We start from the raw sequence: 23,318 nt of genomic DNA on the forward strand, positions 1-23,318 counted from the left end.
TCCTCAAATTCAGAAAAGTCGCAGGGTACAAAATAAACGTACAGAAATCAGTTGCATTTTTATAGACCAATAATGAAGCAACAGAAAGAGAAATCAAGAAACTGATCCCCTTCACAATTGCACAAAAAAACATAAAATACCTAGGAATAAACCTAACCAAAGATATAGGAGATCTGTATGATGAGAACTATAGAAAACTCATGAAGGAAATTGAAGAAGACACAAAGAAATGGAAAAACATGCTCATGGGTCAGAAGAATAAACATTGTAAAAATGTGATTACTACCCAAAGCAATCTACACATTCAATGCAATCCCAATCAAAATTGCACCAGCATTCTTCTCAAAGCTAGAACTATCATAAAATTTGTATGGAACCACAAAAGACCCCGAATAGCCAAAGTAATATTGAAGAAGAAAACCAAAACAGGAGGCATCACAATCTCAGACTTTAGCCTCTACTACAAAGCTGTTATCATCAAGACAGTATGGTATTGTCACAGAAACAAACACATAGACCAATGGAATAGATTAGAGAATCCAGAATTAGACCCACCAATGTATGGCCAACTAATCTTTGGCAAAGCAGGAAAGAGTATCCAATGGAAAAAAGACAGCTTCTTTAACAGATGGTGTTGGGAGAACTGGACAGCAACATGCAGAAGAATGAAACTAGATCATTTTCTCACACCGTACACAAAAATAAACTCAAAATGGATAAAAGACCTGAATGTGAGACAGGAAACCATCAAAACCCTAGAGGAGAAAGCAGGAAACAACCTCCTTGACCTCCACCGCAGCAATTTCTTACTTGACACATCCCTAAAGGCAAGGGAATCAAGAGCAAAAATGAACTATTGGGACCATATCAAGATAAAAAGCTTCTGCACAGGAAAGGAAACAATCAATGAAACTAATAGGCAACTGACATTCCCCCAAATGGGAAAAGATAGTTGCAAATGACATATCAGATCAAGGGCTAGTATCCAAAATCTATAAGGAACTCACCAAACTCCACATCCGAAAAACAAACAATCCAGTGAAGAAATGGATAGAAGACATGAACAGACACGTCTCCAAAGAGGACATCCAGATGGCCAACAGACACATGAAACGATGCTCAGCATCCCTCCTCATCAGGGAAATACAAATCAAAATACCTCACGCCAGTCAGAGTGGCTAAAATGAACAAATCAGAACAAATGAAATATAGAAGCTGGCGAGGATGTGGAGAAATGGGCACCCTCCTATACTACTGGTGGGAACGTAAACTGGTGTAGCCTGTCTCGAAAACAGTGTGGGGGTTCCTCAAAAATTAATAATACAGCTCCCCTATGACCCAGCAATAGCACTGCTAGGAATTTACCCAAGGAAAACAGGAGTGCTAATGCATAGGGGCACATGTACCCCAATGTTCATAGCAGCACTCTCAATAATAGCCAAAACATGGAAAGAGCCTAAATGTCCATCAATGGACGAATGGATCAAGAAGATGTGGTTTATCTATACAATGGAATACTACATGGCAATGAGAAAGAATGAAATCTAGCCATTTGTAACAACATGGATGGAATTTGAGGGTGTTATGCTGAGTGAAATAAGTCAGGCAGAGAAGGACAGATGCCATATATTTGCACGTATAGGTGGATTAGGAGGAACTTAACAGGACCATGGGGGAGAAGAAGGGGGAAAATAGTGGGGGAGAGGGAGGGAGGCAAACCATGAGAGACTCTTGAATGCTGAGAACAAACTGAGGGCTGATGGGGGTAGGGGAGAGGGGAAGGGGGTTGATGGGCATCGAGGTGGGCACTGGTTGGGATGAGCACTGGGTATTATATGGAAACCAACTTGACACTAAACTATTTAAGGAGAAAAAAATGAAAAAATAAACATTAATAAATTAACTTAAAAAATGAAGTGACTTTGTTTCTGGACTCACACCATTCCTTACTATAGTGGAGCAGACAGCTCCATGCGCAAAGAAAAAAAAAAAATCTTCAGTACCTTTCTTTCTTGAGGCCTGCAATCTCTGAATCCCTCCGCCCAAGCTCTATTTGTACTTTTTCCAGAGCACCTTGCATCTTACTGTGAGAAGCCAGCACATTCTCCAACATAATTGTAACTTTGCAGTTGTCTTCTTTAGCTTCTGCTAGTTGTCTCTGAAAGTTTCCCACCTAATAGAAAATGAAACAAGACAAATATATTTGATCCTTTCTGGTTATTCTGCTGCTGCTGCTGCTGCTGCTGTGTCCCATTACTTCTAGGGAAGAATATGGAAACCAAGCATGGCAAATTGCTAAGAGAAATGATTGTAGCATATTTTATTTTATTTTGTTAAGATCATAAGTCACTGTGACTTTAAGAAAAAGAAAGCTATAGACCCCACATCCTGTGGAGTACTCTGCAGCGCTTTCCAAGTCTTCTCATGTCACAGCATATGTAGTAACTGGAGACAATGGGATCAATAACTTCCTGGTTCTAGATGTGCTCCAAGGCTGGTCTGCTCTGGCCCTGATCAGTTACCTTGGGTCCAGAAGAGAGCACACCTGCACCTGAAGCCCAACAGAATTAGGAACATGTTAATAACACAACGTAGACAGGTTATTGCTACGAAGGTCAGATGATTTCCAAGAGAAAACATTATTCGGACTTTAAGACTGGAAGTTAAAAAAACATTGGGGGGGGTGCCTGGGTAGCTCAGTTGGTTAAATGTTTGACCTTGGCTCAGGTCACGATCTCATGGTTTTCTGAATTTGAGCCCCACATTGGGTTCTGTGTTGTCAATGCAGAGCACATTTCAGATCCTCTGTCTCCCTCTCTCTCTGCCTCTCCCAGGCTTGTGCTCTCTCTCTCTCAAAAAAAAAAAAAAAAAAAAAAAGAACCCACAACCCAAAAAATACCCAAAAAACAAGAAAACAACAAAAAACAAAACAAAAAACCACTGGGAGTTAGGGACGCCTGGGTGGCTCAGTAGGTTGAGTGTCCGACTCTTGATTTTGGCTCAAGTCACAAATCCAGTGCTGGGGGACTGAAGTTTGCATTGGGCTTGACTGAGCAGGGAGCCTGCTTAAGATTCTCCTCCTCTCCCTCTGCCCCTCTCCCCTGCTTGTGCATGCATGCGTGCTCTCTCTTTCCCTCTGAAACAAAAACAGGAGCACCTGGGTGGCTCAGTTGGTTAAGCATCCAACTTTGGGTCACGTCATGATCACAGTTTGTGAGTTAAAGCCCAAGTGGGACTCTCTGCTGTCAGAGCGGTGTCCGCTTTGGATCCTCTGTCTCCCTTTCTCTCTGCCCCTCCCCTGCTCTCACACAGTCTCTCAAAAATAAACACTTAAAAAAATAATAAAAGGACCAAAAAACCCTGGGATTTAAATTACGTATTTTTAAGGAAAATATTTTAAAGCTCTTCTAAAGTTATCTTTAGAAAAAAAAAACTCCTCTGATCAATCCTTGTTCTTACTAAAGGTAACAAGAAATGAAGGAATATCACTTGTGCAAGATTTAAGCACCTCATTTCAATAACAAACTTTCAAAAAGGATCGATGCCTTGCCTTCTTGTTCTCTCTGTCCTCCAAAGCCTCGAGGTCCCCTTTCAACTTCTGACTCTCTATCAGGGCTGCATCACGACACTTCACTGCTTGGGATAGCTCCTCTTCATTCTTTTCAAGAATGGATTTCACCTTAGTAGAAAACAAGGAATGATAAATAACTTGTCCAAAGCACTATAAATTGGCAATGAGAGGAAGACAAAGCAATTTGGAAACCAAACTTAAAATGCTCAATTCAATACACTTATCCACTATAATAAAAATCAGCTTTATTAGCTACTTTTCCCGTTAAAGAAAACTACAAAACAAAAATCGATGTGAATAAACATGAGCGAACCTAATATATGTCAATTTCCTTGAAAGTACAGGGTAAGTGATAAAGGAGACAAGGCGATGAAGATTAGATGTAAAATGGCAATGGGGAGGGGGAGGCAGGAACTGATTATCCTGGAACTTAAAAATAGAGTAAAAGCTTGGTTTGAGAGCATAATTCATTCTGGAAACATGTTTGTAATCCAAAGCACTTGTGTATCAAAGCAAATTTCAAGAACCATTGGCTCAGTTGTGATCATGTGATGTTTGGTACTACTTGTATTGCAAGACATCGCTTGCTTATCAAGTTAAAAATTTATTATAAATGTGTGCTTGTCTTGCAGACACTCGCAGAACAAGTTACTCACAATCCAGAGTCTTACTGTATAACAATTGAAAGAATATAACAAAAGCAAAGTTGAATAAGTAGTGTCAGGAAAACAGTGTTATAGAAGAATGCATCCTAATTAGAAGTATGAGAATTTTATATCCTTTAAATACGTTTCTTCTTTTTTCTACACAGCCATTTCAAATGATCACACTATTTTAAATATTATTTTAAAAAAGTTTTAAAATAATTAGATTCATAGGATGTTGCAAAAGTAGTGCAAAGAATCTCATGGATTCTTCACCCTGCTCTTAATGGTGTGGTGACATCTCACACTGCTGTAGTTCGACATCAAAATTAGGAAACTGACTTTGTTGCATTACTGTTCACTAGATTAACTGGACTACAGAACTTACAGTTTTCACCACTTTTTAAAAAATCTGAATTCATCTCTCTGAGCATGCACATAGCTGTATATAATATGACCTTGTGAACATTATTCACGTGAACCCATCACAATCAGAACTGCCCATCACCACAAAAGAATTCACATGTGCTACTTATTTGTGTGTGTACACACCCTCCCAAACCCATCCCCAGTCCCGTGGCAACCAATAATTTGTTCTAGATCTTTATAGTTTTGCCATTTCAAAAATGTTAAATATTTTAATAATAATATTTAATATTTAATATTAACTTTTGTATGGATAAAACATTCATATTATACTTTTTTATCAGCATTACTGAAGTAAAAATGACATGTAATAGCTGTGTATATTTAAAATATAGTTCTGACATATGTAGAAGCTCTTGAAACCACATTCAAGATAAGCATTTCCATCATCTGAAAAGTTCCCTCATAGGGGCGCCTGGGTGACTCAGTGTGTTGAGTATCTGGCTTCAGCTCAGGTCATGATCTCAAGGATGGTGGGTTCGAGCCCCATGTCTGACTCTGTGCTGACAGCTCAGAGCCTGGAGCCTGCCTCAGATTCTGTGAATCCCTCCCTCTGCTCCTTCTTATACTCTCTCTTTCAAAAATAAACAAACATTAAAAACAAAAAAGTTCCCTCATGCCTTTTTGTAATCTCCACTTTCTGTCTCTCCTGGTTTCCACACCTCCACACAAGGAAACTAATCTGTTTTCTGTCACAATAAGTTATTTTATAATTTTATATAAATGGAATTACATTGTATGTACTTTTTTTTGGTATGGCTTCTTTCACTCAGCATAATTATTTTGAGATTCATTCCATCTTTTTGATGTATTAATAGTTTAATCCTTTCTGTTGCTGAACAGTATTATATTGTAGGATAATGCCAATTTATTTATCCATTCACCTTCTTGACACTTAAGTTGCTTCCAGCTTTAAGATATAAGCTGCTGTTAACAGCTGTGTACAAGTCTTTGTGTAGACATATGCTTTCATTTATCTTTGGGATAGCTGGTTATATATAGTGTTTTATTCTTTTTTTTTTTTTTTTTAAATTTTTTTTTTTTAAATGTTTTATTTATTTCTAGGAGAGAGAGAGAGACAGCGTGAACAGGGGAGGATCAGAGAGAGAGGGAGTCACAGACTGAAACAGGCTCCAGGCTCTGAGCTGGCAGTCAGCAAAGAGCCCGACGCGGGGCTCGAACCCACGAACCGCGAGATCATGACCTAAGTGAAAGTCGGACGCTTAACCGACTAAGCCACCCAGGTGCCCCTATAGTGTTTTATTCTTAAAGAAACTACTGAACCATTTTTTTCAGAGCAGTTGTACCATCTGACATTCCCCTCAGCAGCGTTATGAGAGTTCCAGTTGCTCTGCATCCTCACTAACCCTTGGTGTGAACACTTTTTCAGTTTTATACATTCTAACAGGTATGTGGTAGTATCTCACTGTGGTTTTAATTTGCATTTCCCTAATGACTGATGTTTAACATCTTTTCAAGTACTTATTATCCATATATCTTTTTTTTAGTTTTCCTTTTTTTGTAACCTACTTTATTATTTTTTTTTTTATAAATGTTTATTTTTGAGAGAGCGCACATGTAATCAGGGGAGGGGCAGAGAGAGAGGGAGACAGAGAAGCCAAAGCAGGCTCCAGGCTCCCAGCGGTCAGCTCAAGGTCAACTCAAGGCTTGAAACTCACATATCATGAGATCATGACCTGAGATGAAGTCAGATGCTTAACCAACTGAGACCCTCAGGCGCTCCATGGAACTGTTTTCTTAATGAGTTTTAAGAATTTAATACATTCTGGAGACAATGCCTTCATCAGATATGTGATTTGCAAATATTTTCTCCCAGTCTACAGCTTGTGTCTTCAATCTCTTAACACTTTAAAGAGCATAAGCTGTCAGTGCATCCTTTTTTCCCTCCTTTATGGATCAGCTTTTGATGTCAAATCTAAGATATCTCTGAGTAATCCAAGATCACAGAGATTTCCTCCTACGTTTTCTTCTGCAACTTTTACAGTTTACGATTTTACATTTAGGACTCTGATACATTTTGCATCAATTTTTATATATGGTGTGAGGTATGAATCAAAGGTTTTTGGTTTTGCATGTGGATATCCAACTGTTCCAGTACCATTTGTTGAAAAGACCATCCTTTCTCTACCTTCACTTTTGTTGAAAATGAAATGTTCATAAAATGAATCTGAATTGGGAGCACATTCACATTACTCTTTTTTTAAATGTTTATGTTTGAGAGAGAGTGCGAGTGGGGGAGGGGCAGAGAGCGAGGGTGATACCAAATCCAAAGCAGGCCCCAGCTCTATTTCCCAGTCACCCAGTTTTCTTCCTCAAAAATAATGTCCATTTATTGTTATTATTTCATTATAGAGATATTCTATGCATTATAAGTGAAAAAATATGCACTCACATGTTTTTATTTTTCCCCTTTTACTACAAATAATAAAACACTCTGTATACTCTTCTGAGCCTTAATTATATTAACCTAATAATACCTACATACATATGTACAAGCAGTATTCCAAACCATGAATACACCACAATATTTAGCTAGTGTCTTATTGATGAAATTTTGGTTACTTCCAGTCTTCTGCTATTAACAAACAATACTTCAATAAGTAATCTTGTAAAAATGTCATGTATAAGCTAGTATATCTGTAGGAGAAAGTCCTAGAAGTACAACTGTTGGGTGAAATGATAAATATTAAACTGTCCTCCACCAAAGGAAGTTGTACCATTTTACACTTCCAGCAACAACAACAAAGACTATTTTTTCTCCACATCTTCCTCAACCTTATTATACTTCCTTAAAACTTTTCACCTGTAGGCAAACCATAAGAGACCCTTAAATATAGAGAACAAGTTGAGGGTTGAAGGGAAACTGGGGGAGAAGGGAAAATGGGTGATAGGCATTGAGGAGGGCACTTGTTGGAATGAGCACTGGGTGTTATGTGGAAGCCAATTTGACAATAAATTATATTAAAAAATAAAAATAAATAAAAATAAAAAAACCTTTTTACCTGTAACATTTGAAATATTTTTTCTTTAAGGATCTAAGAATATTACAAAGGATGCCAACTCATAGGCTCTGAAATCCTACCGGATTTTGTTCTAGAAACAGACACAAGAAGAATATATACTTTTACCAGTGTTTTTAAGATACATATGAAAAGGTCACTAGCAAAAATGTTTAGAGAAAAGATCTAAATAGCTGTCAGCTCTAGAAAACAAGCCATAGCACTTTCTATTTTTAAATATCAAGCAAAGATGTATGCTCTAGAAAGTTTTCTTTGAAAAATATTTTCCAGGGGTACCTGGGTGGCTCAGTCATTTGAGCGTCTGACTCTTGATTTTGGTCCAGGGTCATGGGTTCAAGCCCCACATTGGGCTCTATACTGAGCCTGCTTAAGATACTCCCCCTCTCTCCCTCTGCTCTTCTTCCCCACTCACATGCTCTCCCACAAATAAACAAATAAAGAAAAGGCTGAGACATGATAGGCTCTCAATAGATGTTGGTTCATACTTTTCTTATTAAGTAGTTGTTGTTTTCAATTTTATTATGATAATTTTCACCAATGACTTGGTAAAGGCATTTAGACTATGCTGTAAGGTTCACATCTAAAAAAACCCCCTAAAACTAAGATGATAATACTCAAAAAGTTTTTTCCAATGTTCAAGTTCTTGGGGCTTTGATGAATGTATTTCTGTTTTAAAATCAGGTTTTAAACATTTTACCATGAATATTAAGATTAGGTGAATGTTTTGAATTTGTAAAAACTCAAAATTATATTAAAAATCTCAATGGTTACTGTTAATCCAAATTTTTCTATGACTAAAAATTAGCCATGTGATAACCAAAATAATAGTTTCAATCTACATTGTCACTTATCTGTGAAGAACCTAACTTTCTTGTTACTCATACCTCCACATTATCTTTCTGGATTGTTACCACTTTTCTTCATTGTTGTATGAATCTGAAATTTCTTTATGATTTAATTTGTGGTCTTCACTTACCGAATCCCGTTTAAGAAAATTTGGTGACTCATTTATTAATGGTCTTGAAGCAAGAATGTCTATTTTACCTTCCAGTCTTCCCTCCATGGTTTTAATAGCTTTCAAAAGAGTCTTTAGAGAGATCCTAGAGTCTCCAATCTCCTGAGAAGCTCTCACAGATGTCAGGGCAGGTGCAAAGGTCACACGGCGTGCAGAGTTTGGAATCACACTGGGTAAACCAACTGATGAAGTTCTTTCCTTTATATTGTTTACATGGGACCCATAGCTTTCAAGGAATTTTGAAGATGCAGGCCTCTCTGGAGATTTCCTTTTTCTTGGAGGCATCACCAATCACAAACAGTAAAACAACTAAATCTAGAGTTATTTTTCAATGAGTGCTCCTTTTATGAGGAGGAACAACATAAAGTTCTAAATGAAGCTGTGATGGAAAATATACTTGAAAAAGTGTTCCTTTGCTTTCAGAATGAAGAAATCACACTGTAAAGTTGTCCTAGTGAAGAAAGAAGCCTTCCTTAAATCAAATTCCCTGTAAGAGAGTGTATCTAATGAGGCCCTCTTTTCCAGTAGAGTCAGATGGTTAGAGCCCTGACAGTATTCTATTCGAAGACACATTCTAGCTCCCAGGTTACCAGCAGTATACAAACAGAAATATTATAGACAACAGAAATCAGATATATTTAAGTAAGATTAAAAAAAAAATTCACACATGTCAATCTGTAAATCACTGAAATAAGTCACTTTCTTTTGGTTACACATTCTTGGATTATTTTCCTAAGAGTTTTGTATCTTGTTTGTCTTTCTCTATTCATTCGTTAAAATTTTATGTGACTTACAAAAGGTTTTCAGCCTCTGCAGCCACCATGAAGGCAAGTTAGGCTTTTATAGCACTAACACCTCTTTCAAGTGAGCTGTCTCCTGCAGTTATATCTTCTTGGCACGGAGTTCTGCGTTCACCTATAATTAAAAAAACTACTTCCTCTATGAAAGTGTTTCTCAATCCTTTCATTACAATGATGCTCCCTATGTATGCTCATTCATAAAACAATCTATTTTGCTTCTGAAAGACATAACTTTTAATTCTATAATAAAGTTTATGAGTATATTCCTAAGTCTCCAATTAGAACATAAATAAGTTGAATGTCCCAATCCTGCTTCAGGTATGTTTATTTCTCTACAGTTTAGCAAAACCTTGTACATTGGGGGTGTTTGTTGAATTGAGGGAATATTCTTCTTTCTGGGACTGTATGCTAAGGTGGAGGGAAATACATCAATTTCTTCAAACCTAATTAAAACAATGTAACAGCAATCTGTTTTATAGCTATTAATCACACCTGAGCATAGTTGACCTCTAGAGCCTTGTTCAACTTGCGTAGATGGTCATTCTGTGAACTGGTTTCAGTAAAAGAATGTAGTTGTTCTTCTAGCTGTTTAACTTTTATCTAGGGTAAAACAGAAGAATAATAAAATAAGATAAAATCATAAATTATATATGTTTACTTACTTTAAAAGCAAAAATATGTCATGAGTTTAGAAAACTCACAGAATCTTTAAAACTTGTGAAAGTAATCCTAAGTTTTTCTAATCATGTAATGACTCCTATTTCAACTACCATAGCTATTTCAATAGCTAAAAGTAGGCTACAGCCATTTACATGTACTGAGATAACTCATTTGGTTTCTATTGCTTATGAAAACACAAGGGGCACCTGGCTGGCTCAGCTGGTTAAGCATCTGACTTCCACTCAGGTCATGATTCTCAGCTTGTGAGTTTGAGCCCTTCATTGGGCTCTTTGCTGACAGCTCAGAGCCTGGAGCCTGCTTCAGATTCTGTTCCCTCTCTCTCTGCCCCTCCTCCACTCATGCTCTCTCTTTCTGTCTCTCTCTAGCTTAAAAACAAACATTTAAAAAAATTTTTATTTTTATTAAAAAAAATTTTTTTAATGTTTTTATTTATTTGTGTGAGAGAGAAAGTGAGAGAGCGTGAGCAGGGGAGGGTCAAAGAAAGGGAGTCACAGAATCTGAAGCAGGCTCCAGGCTCTGAACTAGCTGTCAGCACAGAGCCTGACGCAGGGCTCGAACTCATGAACTGTGAGATCATGACCTGAGCTGAAGTCGGATGCTCAACCAACTGAGCCACGCAGGCGCCCCTAAAAATTTTTTTAGAAAACTCCAAATTAATGTTATGAATATAGCAGTGAGACTTTGTGAGTAATAATTTCAATTAAAAAATTGTGATACCTAATATTCAAAAACATTTTGACTGGATAATTAGAATTGTCAATGTGCAAGTAGAGGACAAAGAGTCTTGTGTTTTACTGACAGAATTATAAAATCTGAATAAACAAAATTCTTACATGATGAATTATATTTTAACACTGAGAAAGGTAATTACATCTTTGTCTTTAAAGAAAATGATCATTTGCAGGAATGAAATCATTAATATTTACTCACTAATCTCCAAATTGTGCTTCCCCACATTTTCTTCCTATTCTACACAACCCTTTCATACAAATCAATGACACTACTGAGTCTATTCCTGAATTAGGCAAAATGTCATCCAAAGTTTTTTTACTTAAATTGACTTTCTCCATTCTCTGTGTCTTGTTTTCTACCTGCAGAGGGAGAACACTTTTTGGCTTGTGAGTTACTGGACCCTTTCAGGAATTGTTAAATTTTGACTGCAATATTGGTGTTTTGTTTTTTTTTTTTGAAAGACTGAATAAAAACACATTTTGTCTTAGGAAATCTCTCTTGTTGTATCAAGCAGGATCCTTCTTTTATCTCTACCTGTTTCTGTTACTCTTTTCCACAGCGTGCATTATAAAATATGTGCTGTGGCTCCCTAAAGCCATCAGTAAAAATCAAGCATGGCTTTCACTTAAGGTTCAGAATTAAAATGACTGCCTCTAAAAAAAGAAATATGACTGCCTCTAAAAATTTCTTGTTTATTTTTGAGAGAGAGAGAGAGAGAGAGAGGGACAACACAAGTAGGGAAGGGACAGAGAGAGGAGACACAGTATCCAAAGCAGGCTCCAGGCTCAGAGCCTGACACGGGGCTCGGAACTCACAAACCATGAGATAATGACCTGAGCCGAAGTTGGACACTCAACCACTGAGCCACCCAGGGCACCCCAAAATGACTGCCTCTAAAGGGAGGTATTGATGTAACTATTATTCCCATTTTAAACACAAGCAAACTGCTGTTAACCCATAGAATCTAATGGAAAATGGACTGAATAACACTGAAGACTTTTAGATTTGCTTTTCTTCGAGCAAACAGAATATCCTTTTTCTACAATATTTCTCAGATAATTTGCCCTAACTCAGCCTCTGAGCACACAGTATATGCCCTGAAACTTTTCAGTTGGCATGTTCTCATCTATAAGCACTTTACATTTTGTATTGACTGTCTTATTTGGCATGATTTCTAATTCAGGACATTCACATGGGAAAGAACATAGAAGCAAATAAATTGTGCTGCCCCTCAGAGATCTGGTTTTTCTGTGTCATTAAAAGTCAAGCAACTTCTGTTATTAGCTTATCAGCCAGTCTCAGGAACTGTACTAACATAGGTCAAGGTTCTTTGTTTATCATTTTTAATCTTTTTATTAATTTTACCATAAACATATCCCTAAACAGTATATAGTATTATTTTATAAGATTGATCTATGTTAATGTTAGCACATGTAACTCTATACTCATAAAAGCTGCTTTCAAAAGTGGTATACCTATTTTCGGGAGAAATTTAATAAACTCTAGTAAACTTCAAGATCTGTAAATCCCAAAACCTAGTAATTCTCCTGAGAATTATACTAGTTTAGAAAATTTTTTTACATATGAGTAGAAGGAGATATGTACAATAGTTCATCATATCAGTGTTGTTTGTAAGCAACTGAAAACTGCCTAAATATCCATCAACAGAAGAAAGGATAAATCTATTTTGGCATATTTATAAAATGAAATAGCACTGAAAATGAAATTCAGACCATGTTTGAATATGGGCAGCAGTTACTGACATAGTCTACATTAACACCTGGAACCCAGTGTTTATACCAATCATTAAGTCAATTCTAACATGTAATCTTTTACCAAATGATTCATAGGTAATATTTTTAATCAGTTATCCAATTTAGAGAGAAAACAGCAGACTCTTGATTATGCTTAGTACGCAGCTCTTCCTTTAAATTATCTTGCAAGGGTATTATGCTATAAGAACACTTTCTCTTGGGTTGATGAAGTCAGTCTGGAATGTGCCAACCCAAGGTATGACATAAAAACACCAGAGAGTCAATAGTTTTAAGTGTCTCAGCTTTCAAATACTACCAAAAATCTTAAGCCCTTGTAGGAATATGAGTAGAAAGTTATATTTTTCTTAAGATTCTTAGGATAACTTCTAATGATATAACTGAGGTCTAAAAGGTTAAATAAGATATCAGACTCACTAATCAATTTTAACATGTATCCTATTCCCAGCCAAAATTTGGCTTAAAGTTGGTTATGAACACTTGTGGTTTTTTCTTATATACTTAACAATACATCTAATTTCTCTTGGGAAAGATAAAAGGTCAAAATCATTGGTTATAGTTTTTATGAGATCATTAATTTCACAAAGGAAAAGGCTCTTCTGTGCCTGTAGTAACCTATATACCTAGCCTGTAATGTTGACTAGCTTTCCGACTTGAAAAGAATATGAGAGGTATGCTTTCCCTTCCTCATTTCATAGGTAAATAAGATGAACCTCAAACAAAAACAATCAGAAAACAATGAACAAAATGCCAATAAGTACTTAACAGTAATTAAATTTAAATGTGATACAACAAAAGCACTCCTAAGAGGGATGTGTACACCAACAAAGGCCTACCTCAAGAAAAAAGAAAAATCTCATATAAACAACCTAACCTTACACTTAAAGGAGCTAGAAAATGAAAAACAAAGCCCAAAGCTAGCAGAAGGAAGGAAATCGTAAAGAGTAGAAATAAACGAAGTAGAGACTGAAAGAATAGAAAAGATCAATGAAACCAAGAGCTGGTTCCTTGAAAAGATAGACAAAACTGATAAACCTTTAGCCAAACTCATCAAGAAATAGAAGAATCAAATAAATAAATAAAATCAGAAGTGAAGAAGAACTACCATATCACAGAAATGCAAAGGATTATAAGAGAATATTATGGGGGTGCCTGGGTGGTTCAGTTGGTTGAGGGTTTGACTTTGGCTCACGTTGTGATCTCACAGTTCATGGGTTCGAGCCCCGCGTAGGGCTCTGTGCTGACAGCTCAGAGCCTGGAGCCTGTTTCAGATTCTGTATCTCCCTCTCTCTCTAACCCTACCCTGCTCACACTCTCTCTCTCTCTCAGAAATAAATAAAACATTAAAAATTTTTAAAAAAGAGATTATGAAAAATTATATGCCAACAAATTGGACAACCTAGAACTGGAAGTTTTTATCTCCTAATCCCCTCTTTACCTATTTCACCCATTCCCCTACCCTCTTCCCTCTGACAACCACCAGTTCTCTATATTTATGAATCTGTTTCTGGTTTTTTGTTCTTTTGTTTTGTCTTTCAGATTCCACATAGAAGTGAATGGTATTTACGTTTCTCTGACCTATTTCACTTCGCATAATACCCTCTAGGTCCGTCCATGTCATTGCAAATGGCAAGATTTCCTTCTTTTTTATGGTTGAGTAATATTCCTGTATGTGTGTACGCATGTGTGCCTTCTTTATATTTTTCGGACATTTAATCTCTTATTAGATATACCGTTTACAAATATTTTCTCCCATTCAGTCGGTTACTTTTTCATTTTGTTGATGGCTTCCTTCATGCAAAAACTTCTTAGTTTGATATATTTCAATTGTTTATTTTTGCTTTTGTTCCCTTGTCTGCAGGAACAGATGCAAAAAAATACTGCTATGACCAGTATCCAAGAGTTTACTCCCTGTGTTTTCTTTTGGGAGTCTTATGGTTTCAGGTATTACATTTAGGTCTCTAAACCATTCTGACTGAAGTTTAGTCAAAAGACTGTCTTTTCCCAATTGAATATTCTTGCCTCCTCAGTTATAGATTAATTGACCATATACATGTGACTCTCATTCCATTCATCTATGTATGTGTCTATTTTTGTGCCAGTACCATACTATTTTTATTAATATAGCTTTGTAGTATAGTTTAAAATCTGGGATTGTGATAACATCAGCTTTGTTCTTCTTTCTCAAGATGACTTTGGCTATTTGGGGTCTTTTGTGGTTTCCTACAACTTTTAGGATTATTTATTATAGTTCTGTGAAAAATACTATTGGTACTTGGTAGATATTACATTGAATCTGTAGATTGCTTTGGGTAAAATGGACATTTAAAAAAAATTTAAGTTTAGTTTGAGAGAGAGAGAGAGAGCACAAGCCAGGGGAGGGTGGTACAAAGAGAAGGAGAGACAGGATCCCAAGCAGCCTCCACCCTATCAGCACAGAGCCTAAATGTAGGCCTTGAACTCACAAACCATGAGATCATGACCTGAGCTGAGATCAAGAGTCAGACACTTAACTGGCTGCACCACCCAAGTGCCCCAGGAAATATGAACATTTTAATGATATTATTTCTCCAATCCATAAGCATGGTATATCTTTCGATTTATTTATGTTATTTTCAATTTTTTTAAGTCAGTGTCTTACAGTTTTCAGAGTATAGATCTTTTACCTCATTGGTAAATTTGTTTCTAGGTATTTTGCTCTTTGTGGTACAATTGTAAATGGGATTATTTTCTTAATTTCTCTTTCTGCTAGTTCATTATTAGTATATAGAAACACAACAGATTTCTGTGTATTAATTTTGTAGCCTACAACTTTACTGAATTCATTTGTTCTAATAGGTTTTGGTGAAGTCTTCGGGGTTTTCTATATATGGCATTATGTCATATGCAAATAATGGCAGTTTTTCTTGTCTGATTGCTGTGTATATGACTTCTAGTACTATGTTGAATAAAGGTGATAAGATTGGACATCATTGTCTTGTTCCTTATCTTAGAGGCAAAGCTTTTAGTTTTTCACCACTGAGTATGATGTTCACTGTCAGTTTTTCATATATGGCCTTTATTATGTTGAAGTATGTTTCCTCTAACCCTACTTGGTTGACTTTTTATCATAAATGGATGCTGTATTTTGCCTAATGCTTTTTTATGCATCTATTGAGATGATCATATGATTTTTATCCTTAATCTTTTTAATGTGATGTATCACACTGATTTGTGAATTTTTAAAATTTTTATTTATTTTTTTTTATTTTTGAGAGAGAGTGAGAGAGACAGCATGAGCAGAGGAGAGTCAGAGAGAGAGGGAGATACAGAATCTGAAACAGGCTCCAGGGCTCGAAACCACAAACCGTGAGATCATGATCTGAGCTGAAGTCAGACGCTTAACCGACTAAGCCATCCAGGTGCCCCTGTGAATATTTTCTTAATGTATTGTTGATTTTTCAATGTATTATTAGATTTGGTTTGTTAATAGTTTGTTGAGGATTTTGGCATCTATGTTCATCAGAGATAATGGCCTATAATTTTCTTTTTAGTAGAGTCTTTGTCTGGTATCAGGGTAATGCTGGCCTTGTGGACTAAATTTGGAAGTGTTTCTTCCTCTTCTATACTTTGGGATAATTTGGGAAGAAGAGTCACAGAAAGAATGAAATTCTGCCATCTTCAATGACCTAGATGGACCTAGAGGGTATTAAGCTAAGTAAATTAAGTCAGAGAAAAACAAATTCCACAGGATTTCACTTCTATGTGGACAATGAAAGGCAAAACAAAAGAACAAAAAACCAGAAACAGATTCATAAATATAGAGAACTGGTGGTTGTCAGAGGGAAGAGGGTAGGGGAATAGGTGAAATAGGTGAAGAGGGGATTAGGAGATACAAACTTCCAGTTATGAAATAAGTAAGTGACAGGGATGAAAAGTACAGCATAGGGAGTAATGTCATAATAACTTTGTATGGTGACACATGGTAACTACACTCATGGTAAGCATTTGTAATGTATATAATTACTGATTCACTATGTTGTACTTCTAAAATTGTATAGTACTGTATGTCAACTATACTTCAATTAAAATTTTTTAGTTAAAAATTTTTTTTAATTTTTATAAATTTTTGAGAGAGAGAGAGACAGACAGACAGACAGACAGAGTGTGAAAAGGGAAGGAGCAGAGAGAGACACACCAGAATATGAAGCAGGCTCCAGGCTCTGAGCTGTCAGCACAGAGCCTGATGTGGGGCTCAAACTCACAAACCATGAGATCATGACCTGAGCCCAAGTTGGATGCTTAACCAAGTTACCCAGGTGCCCCTAAAAACATTTTAAGTGTAAGCAATAAACCACAGTAGTATTAGCAGAACCTGTTACTTTGTCTCCTATAGACATCACAGATATTTTCATATTATAGAATAGTTATTGCAAATATCTTGAAAAATGTGCTTATCACTAGTTTGAAGTTATAGAGTTTATAAGAATACCATTAGATTTTGTTATTGAATGTACCAGTAAATAAACAATTATTAAAGTATCACAATTATTACTGATTGCTGTTGGTTTTTTTTATTTTTTAATTTTTGGAGAGAGAGAGAGGAATTTCAGCAGGCTCCACACTCAGTGCAGAGCCTGATGTGGGGCTTGATCTCACAGCACTGAGATAATGACTTGAGCCAAAATCAAGAGTCAGACACTCAACCGAGCCACCCAAGTGCCCCTGATAAATACATTTTAAAGGAACTGCATTTTTTTAAAAAAAGATGAAACTCAAGAAAATTAAGATTCATTGAAGGCTACACAAGTATAAATGATTATACTTAAATGTATCATTGAGTCTAGAAAACAGTAATTTAAAGCAAACAAATAGTGGCCAAGTAGCCTTATTTGTTTAGTAGACAACATATGATTTCACAACCATGGTTTATCGTCTTTCACATAGCCTGCCATAAGGGCCAATCTCATCTACTAGCCCTGTAACAAGGTCCTTGAGCAGATGAGAAGAGAGTAACACTGATATGGTTTCCATATCTCTAGTGAGATTACTTAATTAAATCAGCTCTCTGGTTGCCAAGCCTAACTGGACTTCACTTCATACCATTTATCACCATATAATCCAGTGGTCCTCAAGTATGGTTACATATTGGAATCATTGGGGAGCTTAAAAGCATTGCAGCCTAGGACCTACTTACTTCCTGAGATTCTGATCTAATTGCTCTGGGTGCAAGCCTTGTCATAGGGAATTTCCCCATGAAAATGGATAACCTCACCATCCAAATGCAACCATTAATTTTTTATACTTGTTTAACATGTATCAATCCATCTATCAATTTCCTCTATCTATCCATCACACTACACTGTTTTTCTCTTTCTGATTCATTTCAAAGTAAATGGCAGATACAATCTAGTTCCCTGTATGAGGTATTTAAAAATTTCCTCAAGTTGTGATGTGTAGCTAAGGCTGTATACCACTGATTTACACTTCTGCATTTCCACTGGAATTGGATATCAGTGGTAAGCTTCCTGCTTTGTAGATACTATAGGGATAAAACACACAGGAAACAAAAGAACAGTATCATCCTAATCACTTAAGTCTATTGTCTTTGAGTCCCCATATCCACGGTTATTTCTTTTTAAGAACATTATAAAAATTCAACAACAAGAGAGCATGGGTTCTCTAACATTCTTGGTGAATGACCATGCACAAAACAATCATGATACAACTTTCAATAGCCACAGAATGGGCTTTGGTTTCACAATTTTAGTTTCAGTATTACATTACAGATATGTGAACGGAAATCACTGATTTTATCTAATGAACTTAGGAGGGTTCAAAACTTGTCCAAAGTTACAGAATTAGTAAAGCTAGGTCCTCTCAAAATCCAGCATATTTAGGTTAAAAATTGGCATTAAAAAGTTAGACAACACAAATTAGAAAATAAAATCTCATACCTGGAGTTTTCCCTTTTCATAGGCCAGTTTATTTTTACTTTCAGTAATTCTTCCCAAGACCTTTTCCACCTGCTGTTGAGCAATCTGACAAAGCAAACACAGATATCAGTACCTCGGCACAGAAGCGAACAACCATTTTCTGAACAAGCATTTATACTCTTATCATTTCTACGGTGATGAAACCAGGATTCATATTTATTTGTCTCTGCTGCCTCTTAATTTTTCCCTAGATAGCTGATCATAGTGCTAATATGCAACATTAAAAGACTGCTAATGAAAGCATGAGTGCCTTAAGCGTCCCAAAGTTTGTTGTTTTTTGCTTATTCTTTAAGTTTGTTTATTTTGAGAGAGAGAGAGAGAGAGAGAGAGCGCGCATGCACACAAGCAGGCATGAGAGGGAGGGGGGCAGAAAGAGAGGGAGAGAGAGAATCCTAAGCAGGGATGCGGGGCTTGGCTTCATGAACTGTGAGATCATGATGCGAGCCAAAACCAAGAGTTGGACACTTAATAGACTGAGCCACCCAGTCCCCCCGTAGCTGTAATCTAACCCAAGTGTGGGTGGTTGTATCAGTGATTGTAGATATGCAGTTTAAAAATTATATATTTCTTTAAGAAAACATAAGCTGCAAATGATCACAACTACATAGACAGAAGACACTTCAGTTACCATATAAGAAGCAATAAAAAAAAAATCTCTCTATAAACAAAAGAAACATTTACTGGAAATTCTAATATTGTTTGATCAAGCACGCTACACCGTGTTATCTTAGAGAAACATTACTGCCTTTAATAATGACTTTATATTTTTTATATGTGTTTTTCCTCAGACTTTTTCAGAAAAAAAAACAAAAACATAAAATACAGTTTTATTCTGATTAAATTTTGGGCCTTTTGGCACTCCAGTGATTGAATTTGGCGTGATTCCATTATTAGTGATTGAATATGGAAATTTTCACATTCCGTAATCAATTTCAGTGTTATATCTTAATAACAGGACACACTGATATTTGCCTTATGTCAAAATTATCTTCACAAATAAATTGTAGGAATAATACACACAAAAGCAAAAGTAACTCAGAATGCAAATTCTTAATCACATTGGCCAAGGTGCTGCACTATGGATCATTTGCAGTAAATCGTGAGTGGGAAATGTTATTAATGCTGGTAAATATCCTATATTGACATAATTACTATAGACCAGGAGGCCTTTTTAGTATTTAAATCCAAAGAACTTGGACTTGTTTTATGTTCAACTTTAGACAAGTTAATAAAGATGAAATCACATATGTAGGGATATTAATTTATACAAGAGATAATTCTCACTGTCTCCAACACAGTTACAGGTATTCCTCGGTTTCCACTTGGTAGTGTACTTCATTTAAGTGTTATGAATATTTTCCAAATAAAAGCAAAACACATTCCAAACTAGATTACCATGTAGTAACATGTAACTCATTTCTTCCTGTGTTCAAAATATTTTCATAAAGCATATGTTCTACAAGAGGGTACACTAGTCTGGAGCATGGTTTTCTCTTTGGTAGTTGCCTTGGCTAGAAGAATTAGGCCATTTTAGACATTCTAGGCTTGATAAAAACCTATGGAAAAGCCATAAAGAGTGATTAGTCCTTCTATACAACCCACCCCCAAATAATGCACATTCAGTATAAATAAAAAATTATATCCAATATTGGCTATCTGTGGGTACACCATTATGACCCATGCAAGTATTTGTCCTATCAGACCAGTATTTATTTCATACATAATGATATATATTCATACATTGTTTCTTAAAGTTTCAACTTTAATCACTATATGTGGTTCCCACTAAGGCAAAGGAAATTATTTTTTAAAAGCATTCAGGCTAAGAAAGTTTTGGTTTCAAAATAACCTAAGGGTGGGGCACCTGGGTGGCTCAGTCAGTTAAGTGTCTGACTTCGGCTCAGGTCATGATCTCACAGTTCATGGGTTCGAGGGCAGCCTCGACAGGGCAGAGCCTGGAGACTGCTTCGAATTGTGTCTCCCTCCCTCTCCCCACCCTTCTCTCTCCCCTATGCCCTCTCTCTCAAAAATAAACAAACATTAAAAAAAAAATTACCTAAGGGAAATATAGACTGTTAACAGTAAACAGGAGGTTAGTCAGAATATACTATCATAAAATCAATCATCAATTAATTTTCTATCAGTGTAAGACATACAGTCTCCCTTTCCCACAATACTTCCTATTTTGGAAGCTATGAGGTAAAAAAGTTCCATGAACACAACATTTGGGATTATGTTTTGACCAAGTCTTCAGCAACAAACAAGGAGGGCCAATGATGTTACAAAAACAATACTATACCATAACTATAAAAGCATAGTTATTTAAAATTCAATTCTAAGTTCTATAAAGTGAGGGGCCCCATGTGCTATAAAGTGCAATATAAAATACCAAGAGCTAGATTTAAACCTAAAACATGCTAGCTATAACAAACACTCAAAAGATAACTTTGCTTGCCCTCTTGAATATGAAGTCTTTTTTTCTCAGTAACTAAATAGTCTGTCTCTTATAAAAGATGCCCAAGAATTTTTAAAATAATGGTATTTTTACCTCAATAAAGTTCCCTCTTTTAGGCAAAGGCATAAAAAAATTCTATTAATCTTTTAAATATACTTTAAAAATAATTTCCTCTGTTTTGGTCACCTAAGAGAATGTTAACACAGTCATAGGGTAAACTGTCTTAGCAAAATAAAAATGTGATAGTATCTGACACAAGGTCACTTATTTAAATTCACAGCAAACAGAAAAGAAGTTGTTCCATTTGTTCCAGTTGCTAAGGGAAAGCAGATATTAAGGCAGTAATTTAGATTGTTTCCAGATTATTTAAATAGGATTTATATTTAAGAGACTCAATGGAAGACCAGAAATTAGAGAGCACTTAAATGAGTGACCATCTCAGATTCTGAGCTGTGGACGGCCTGTGGAGCAGGCCAGGAGCAAGGATAAGCCTAGCTGGTACACGGCCAATGAGCAGAGGACATGGATAAATCTTTAATCTTGGGAACAGAGGGTTGGTCTGAGATAGTACCAGGAATTAGAGCTAATGCACCTTGTTGCTATAATAGGAACTTAAAGGCTTTTTTTTTTTTTCTGGGATAGTTCAAATACTAAAGATTCAATAAATGTTAGTTATGTGCTACATGCTTTACATGTATTAACTTACTTAATCCTCCAACAACCTTCTAATAATGGTATTATTTTCTCCACTCTGACAAATTAAGAAACTGAGGCTCAGAGAGGTTAAGCATCATACTGAAGGTCACAGCCAAAATTGAAATGTAGGCAGTCTGGTTCTAAGGCCATGAAAATGTAAGGAACTTAGATAATTTTCTAAGATTTCATAGTTGAAGTAATGAGCAGCTTATGACAGAGTTTGAAAGAATTTAACTTAGGTCAAGACAGACTCACATCAGGGCCTTCTATGCAATTTTCAAAGGTGATTTGCATGTTATAGAAGCAGTAACTAATTCTTTATCAGGTACTCAAGAGCACACAGGAAACATTAGCTACTTAACAGGATGATCATCTCTTGAAATACCCACCACTTGAATATGTTTTAAGAACTCTACCATTCATACGTATTGCAATGACCCTGTCAAATACTTTTACAAACCGTACTTATGCACTTATTACTGATTGCCTAATGGAATGGTCAGAAAAGGAAAAGAAAAATACAAGTTTCTTTCTCATAATTTATAGATGAGGAAATATTTTAAAACATTAGAAATATTTGTCCTTTTCAGTACTAAAGATCATCTGTGGAGGAAAATGTTTAATAGCTGCCTTAAATTCTTGTTTTCTTAATCTTTTATTATTTGAGCGCTTGTAAGGCTCTCTGCCATATTCAGCCTGTGTTATTCAAGACTCAACGATAATTATTAAAACACAAATAAAGAAAACTCATCTTCTAACTTCTGATTTTTTAAACACACACGAGTCACTAATTCCTAATTTAGACTGACCTTTTTATACCCACCCCATTGTAATCAGAAGTGACTTGCTGAAGTTCTAGGGAAGCCATTTGTTCTGACAGGTCCTTATTCTTTTCCTCTAGAGTCTGCAAGTTATGGGTCAATGTATTTATGTCTGCCTTTGAAACACAAATGGAGAAAAGAAATCTATTTATGCCAGATCCAGAGGTATTATCTTACTTTTAAAATGACACTTCTAATTGCAAAATAGAAGTTACTGTATGAATGTGTTATCCTGTCTCTAAATGCAGGAATTAGCAGTCTGATAGCTCTGATGATTTTTTAAACATTTTTCCTTTTCTTTTACATTTTTCAGCTTTTCTAGTTGTCTTCAGATGGAGGATTATGACAAATTATATCGTTCATATTTACTAGAAGTCCTTCTGGTACTTGATATTTATTTAAATATTAATTTAAGCTTATGAATATAGATGAAGGCCTCTGCAAAATACTAGTAAAATGAATCCAGCAATATATAAAAAGGATAACAAAGCAGGACTAAGTTTATCCCAGTAATACAAACTCTGTTAAACACTCAAAATCAATTAGTAGTAGACTGTAACATACAGAAGAAAAACTATAATAATAATCTCTATAGATGCAGAAAATGCATTTCACAAAATTCAACATTCATGATAAAAACTCAGTAATCTGGAAATGAAGAGGAACCATCTCTACCTGATAAAGTATAT

The 23,318-nt window shown here is 35.9% G+C and overlaps 1 protein-coding gene across 7 annotated transcripts in view; it reads right to left on the minus strand.

Annotated features, from left to right (window-relative positions):
- The window catches only part of CCDC150 (coiled-coil domain containing 150), a 101,961-nt gene that overhangs the window by 25,363 nt on the left and 53,280 nt on the right, over positions 1-23,318 (minus strand). For 5 of the 7 annotated variants that reach the window (XM_039248964.1, XM_039248965.1, XM_039248963.1 and 2 more), the window contains 5 exons: positions 22,632-22,745; positions 18,619-18,702; positions 9,990-10,097; positions 3,551-3,679; positions 2,004-2,173 (listed from right to left, as the gene is read on the minus strand). In XM_039248964.1, coding sequence (XP_039104895.1) covers positions 2,004-2,173; positions 3,551-3,679; positions 9,990-10,097; positions 18,619-18,702; positions 22,632-22,745 — 605 coding nt within the window. Of the gene's footprint in view, positions 1-2,003; positions 2,174-3,550; positions 3,680-8,658; positions 9,200-9,989; positions 10,098-18,618; positions 18,703-22,631; positions 22,746-23,318 lie in introns of those variants that run through there. The other 2 variants (XM_039248966.1, XM_039248970.1) reach the window with 2 other exon arrangements.

The sequence above is a fragment of the Hyaena hyaena genome, unplaced genomic scaffold (assembly GCF_003009895.1).
Source record: "Hyaena hyaena isolate Hyena2069 unplaced genomic scaffold, ASM300989v1 scaffold_325, whole genome shotgun sequence".
Classification (NCBI taxonomy): Eukaryota; Metazoa; Chordata; class Mammalia; order Carnivora; family Hyaenidae; genus Hyaena; species Hyaena hyaena.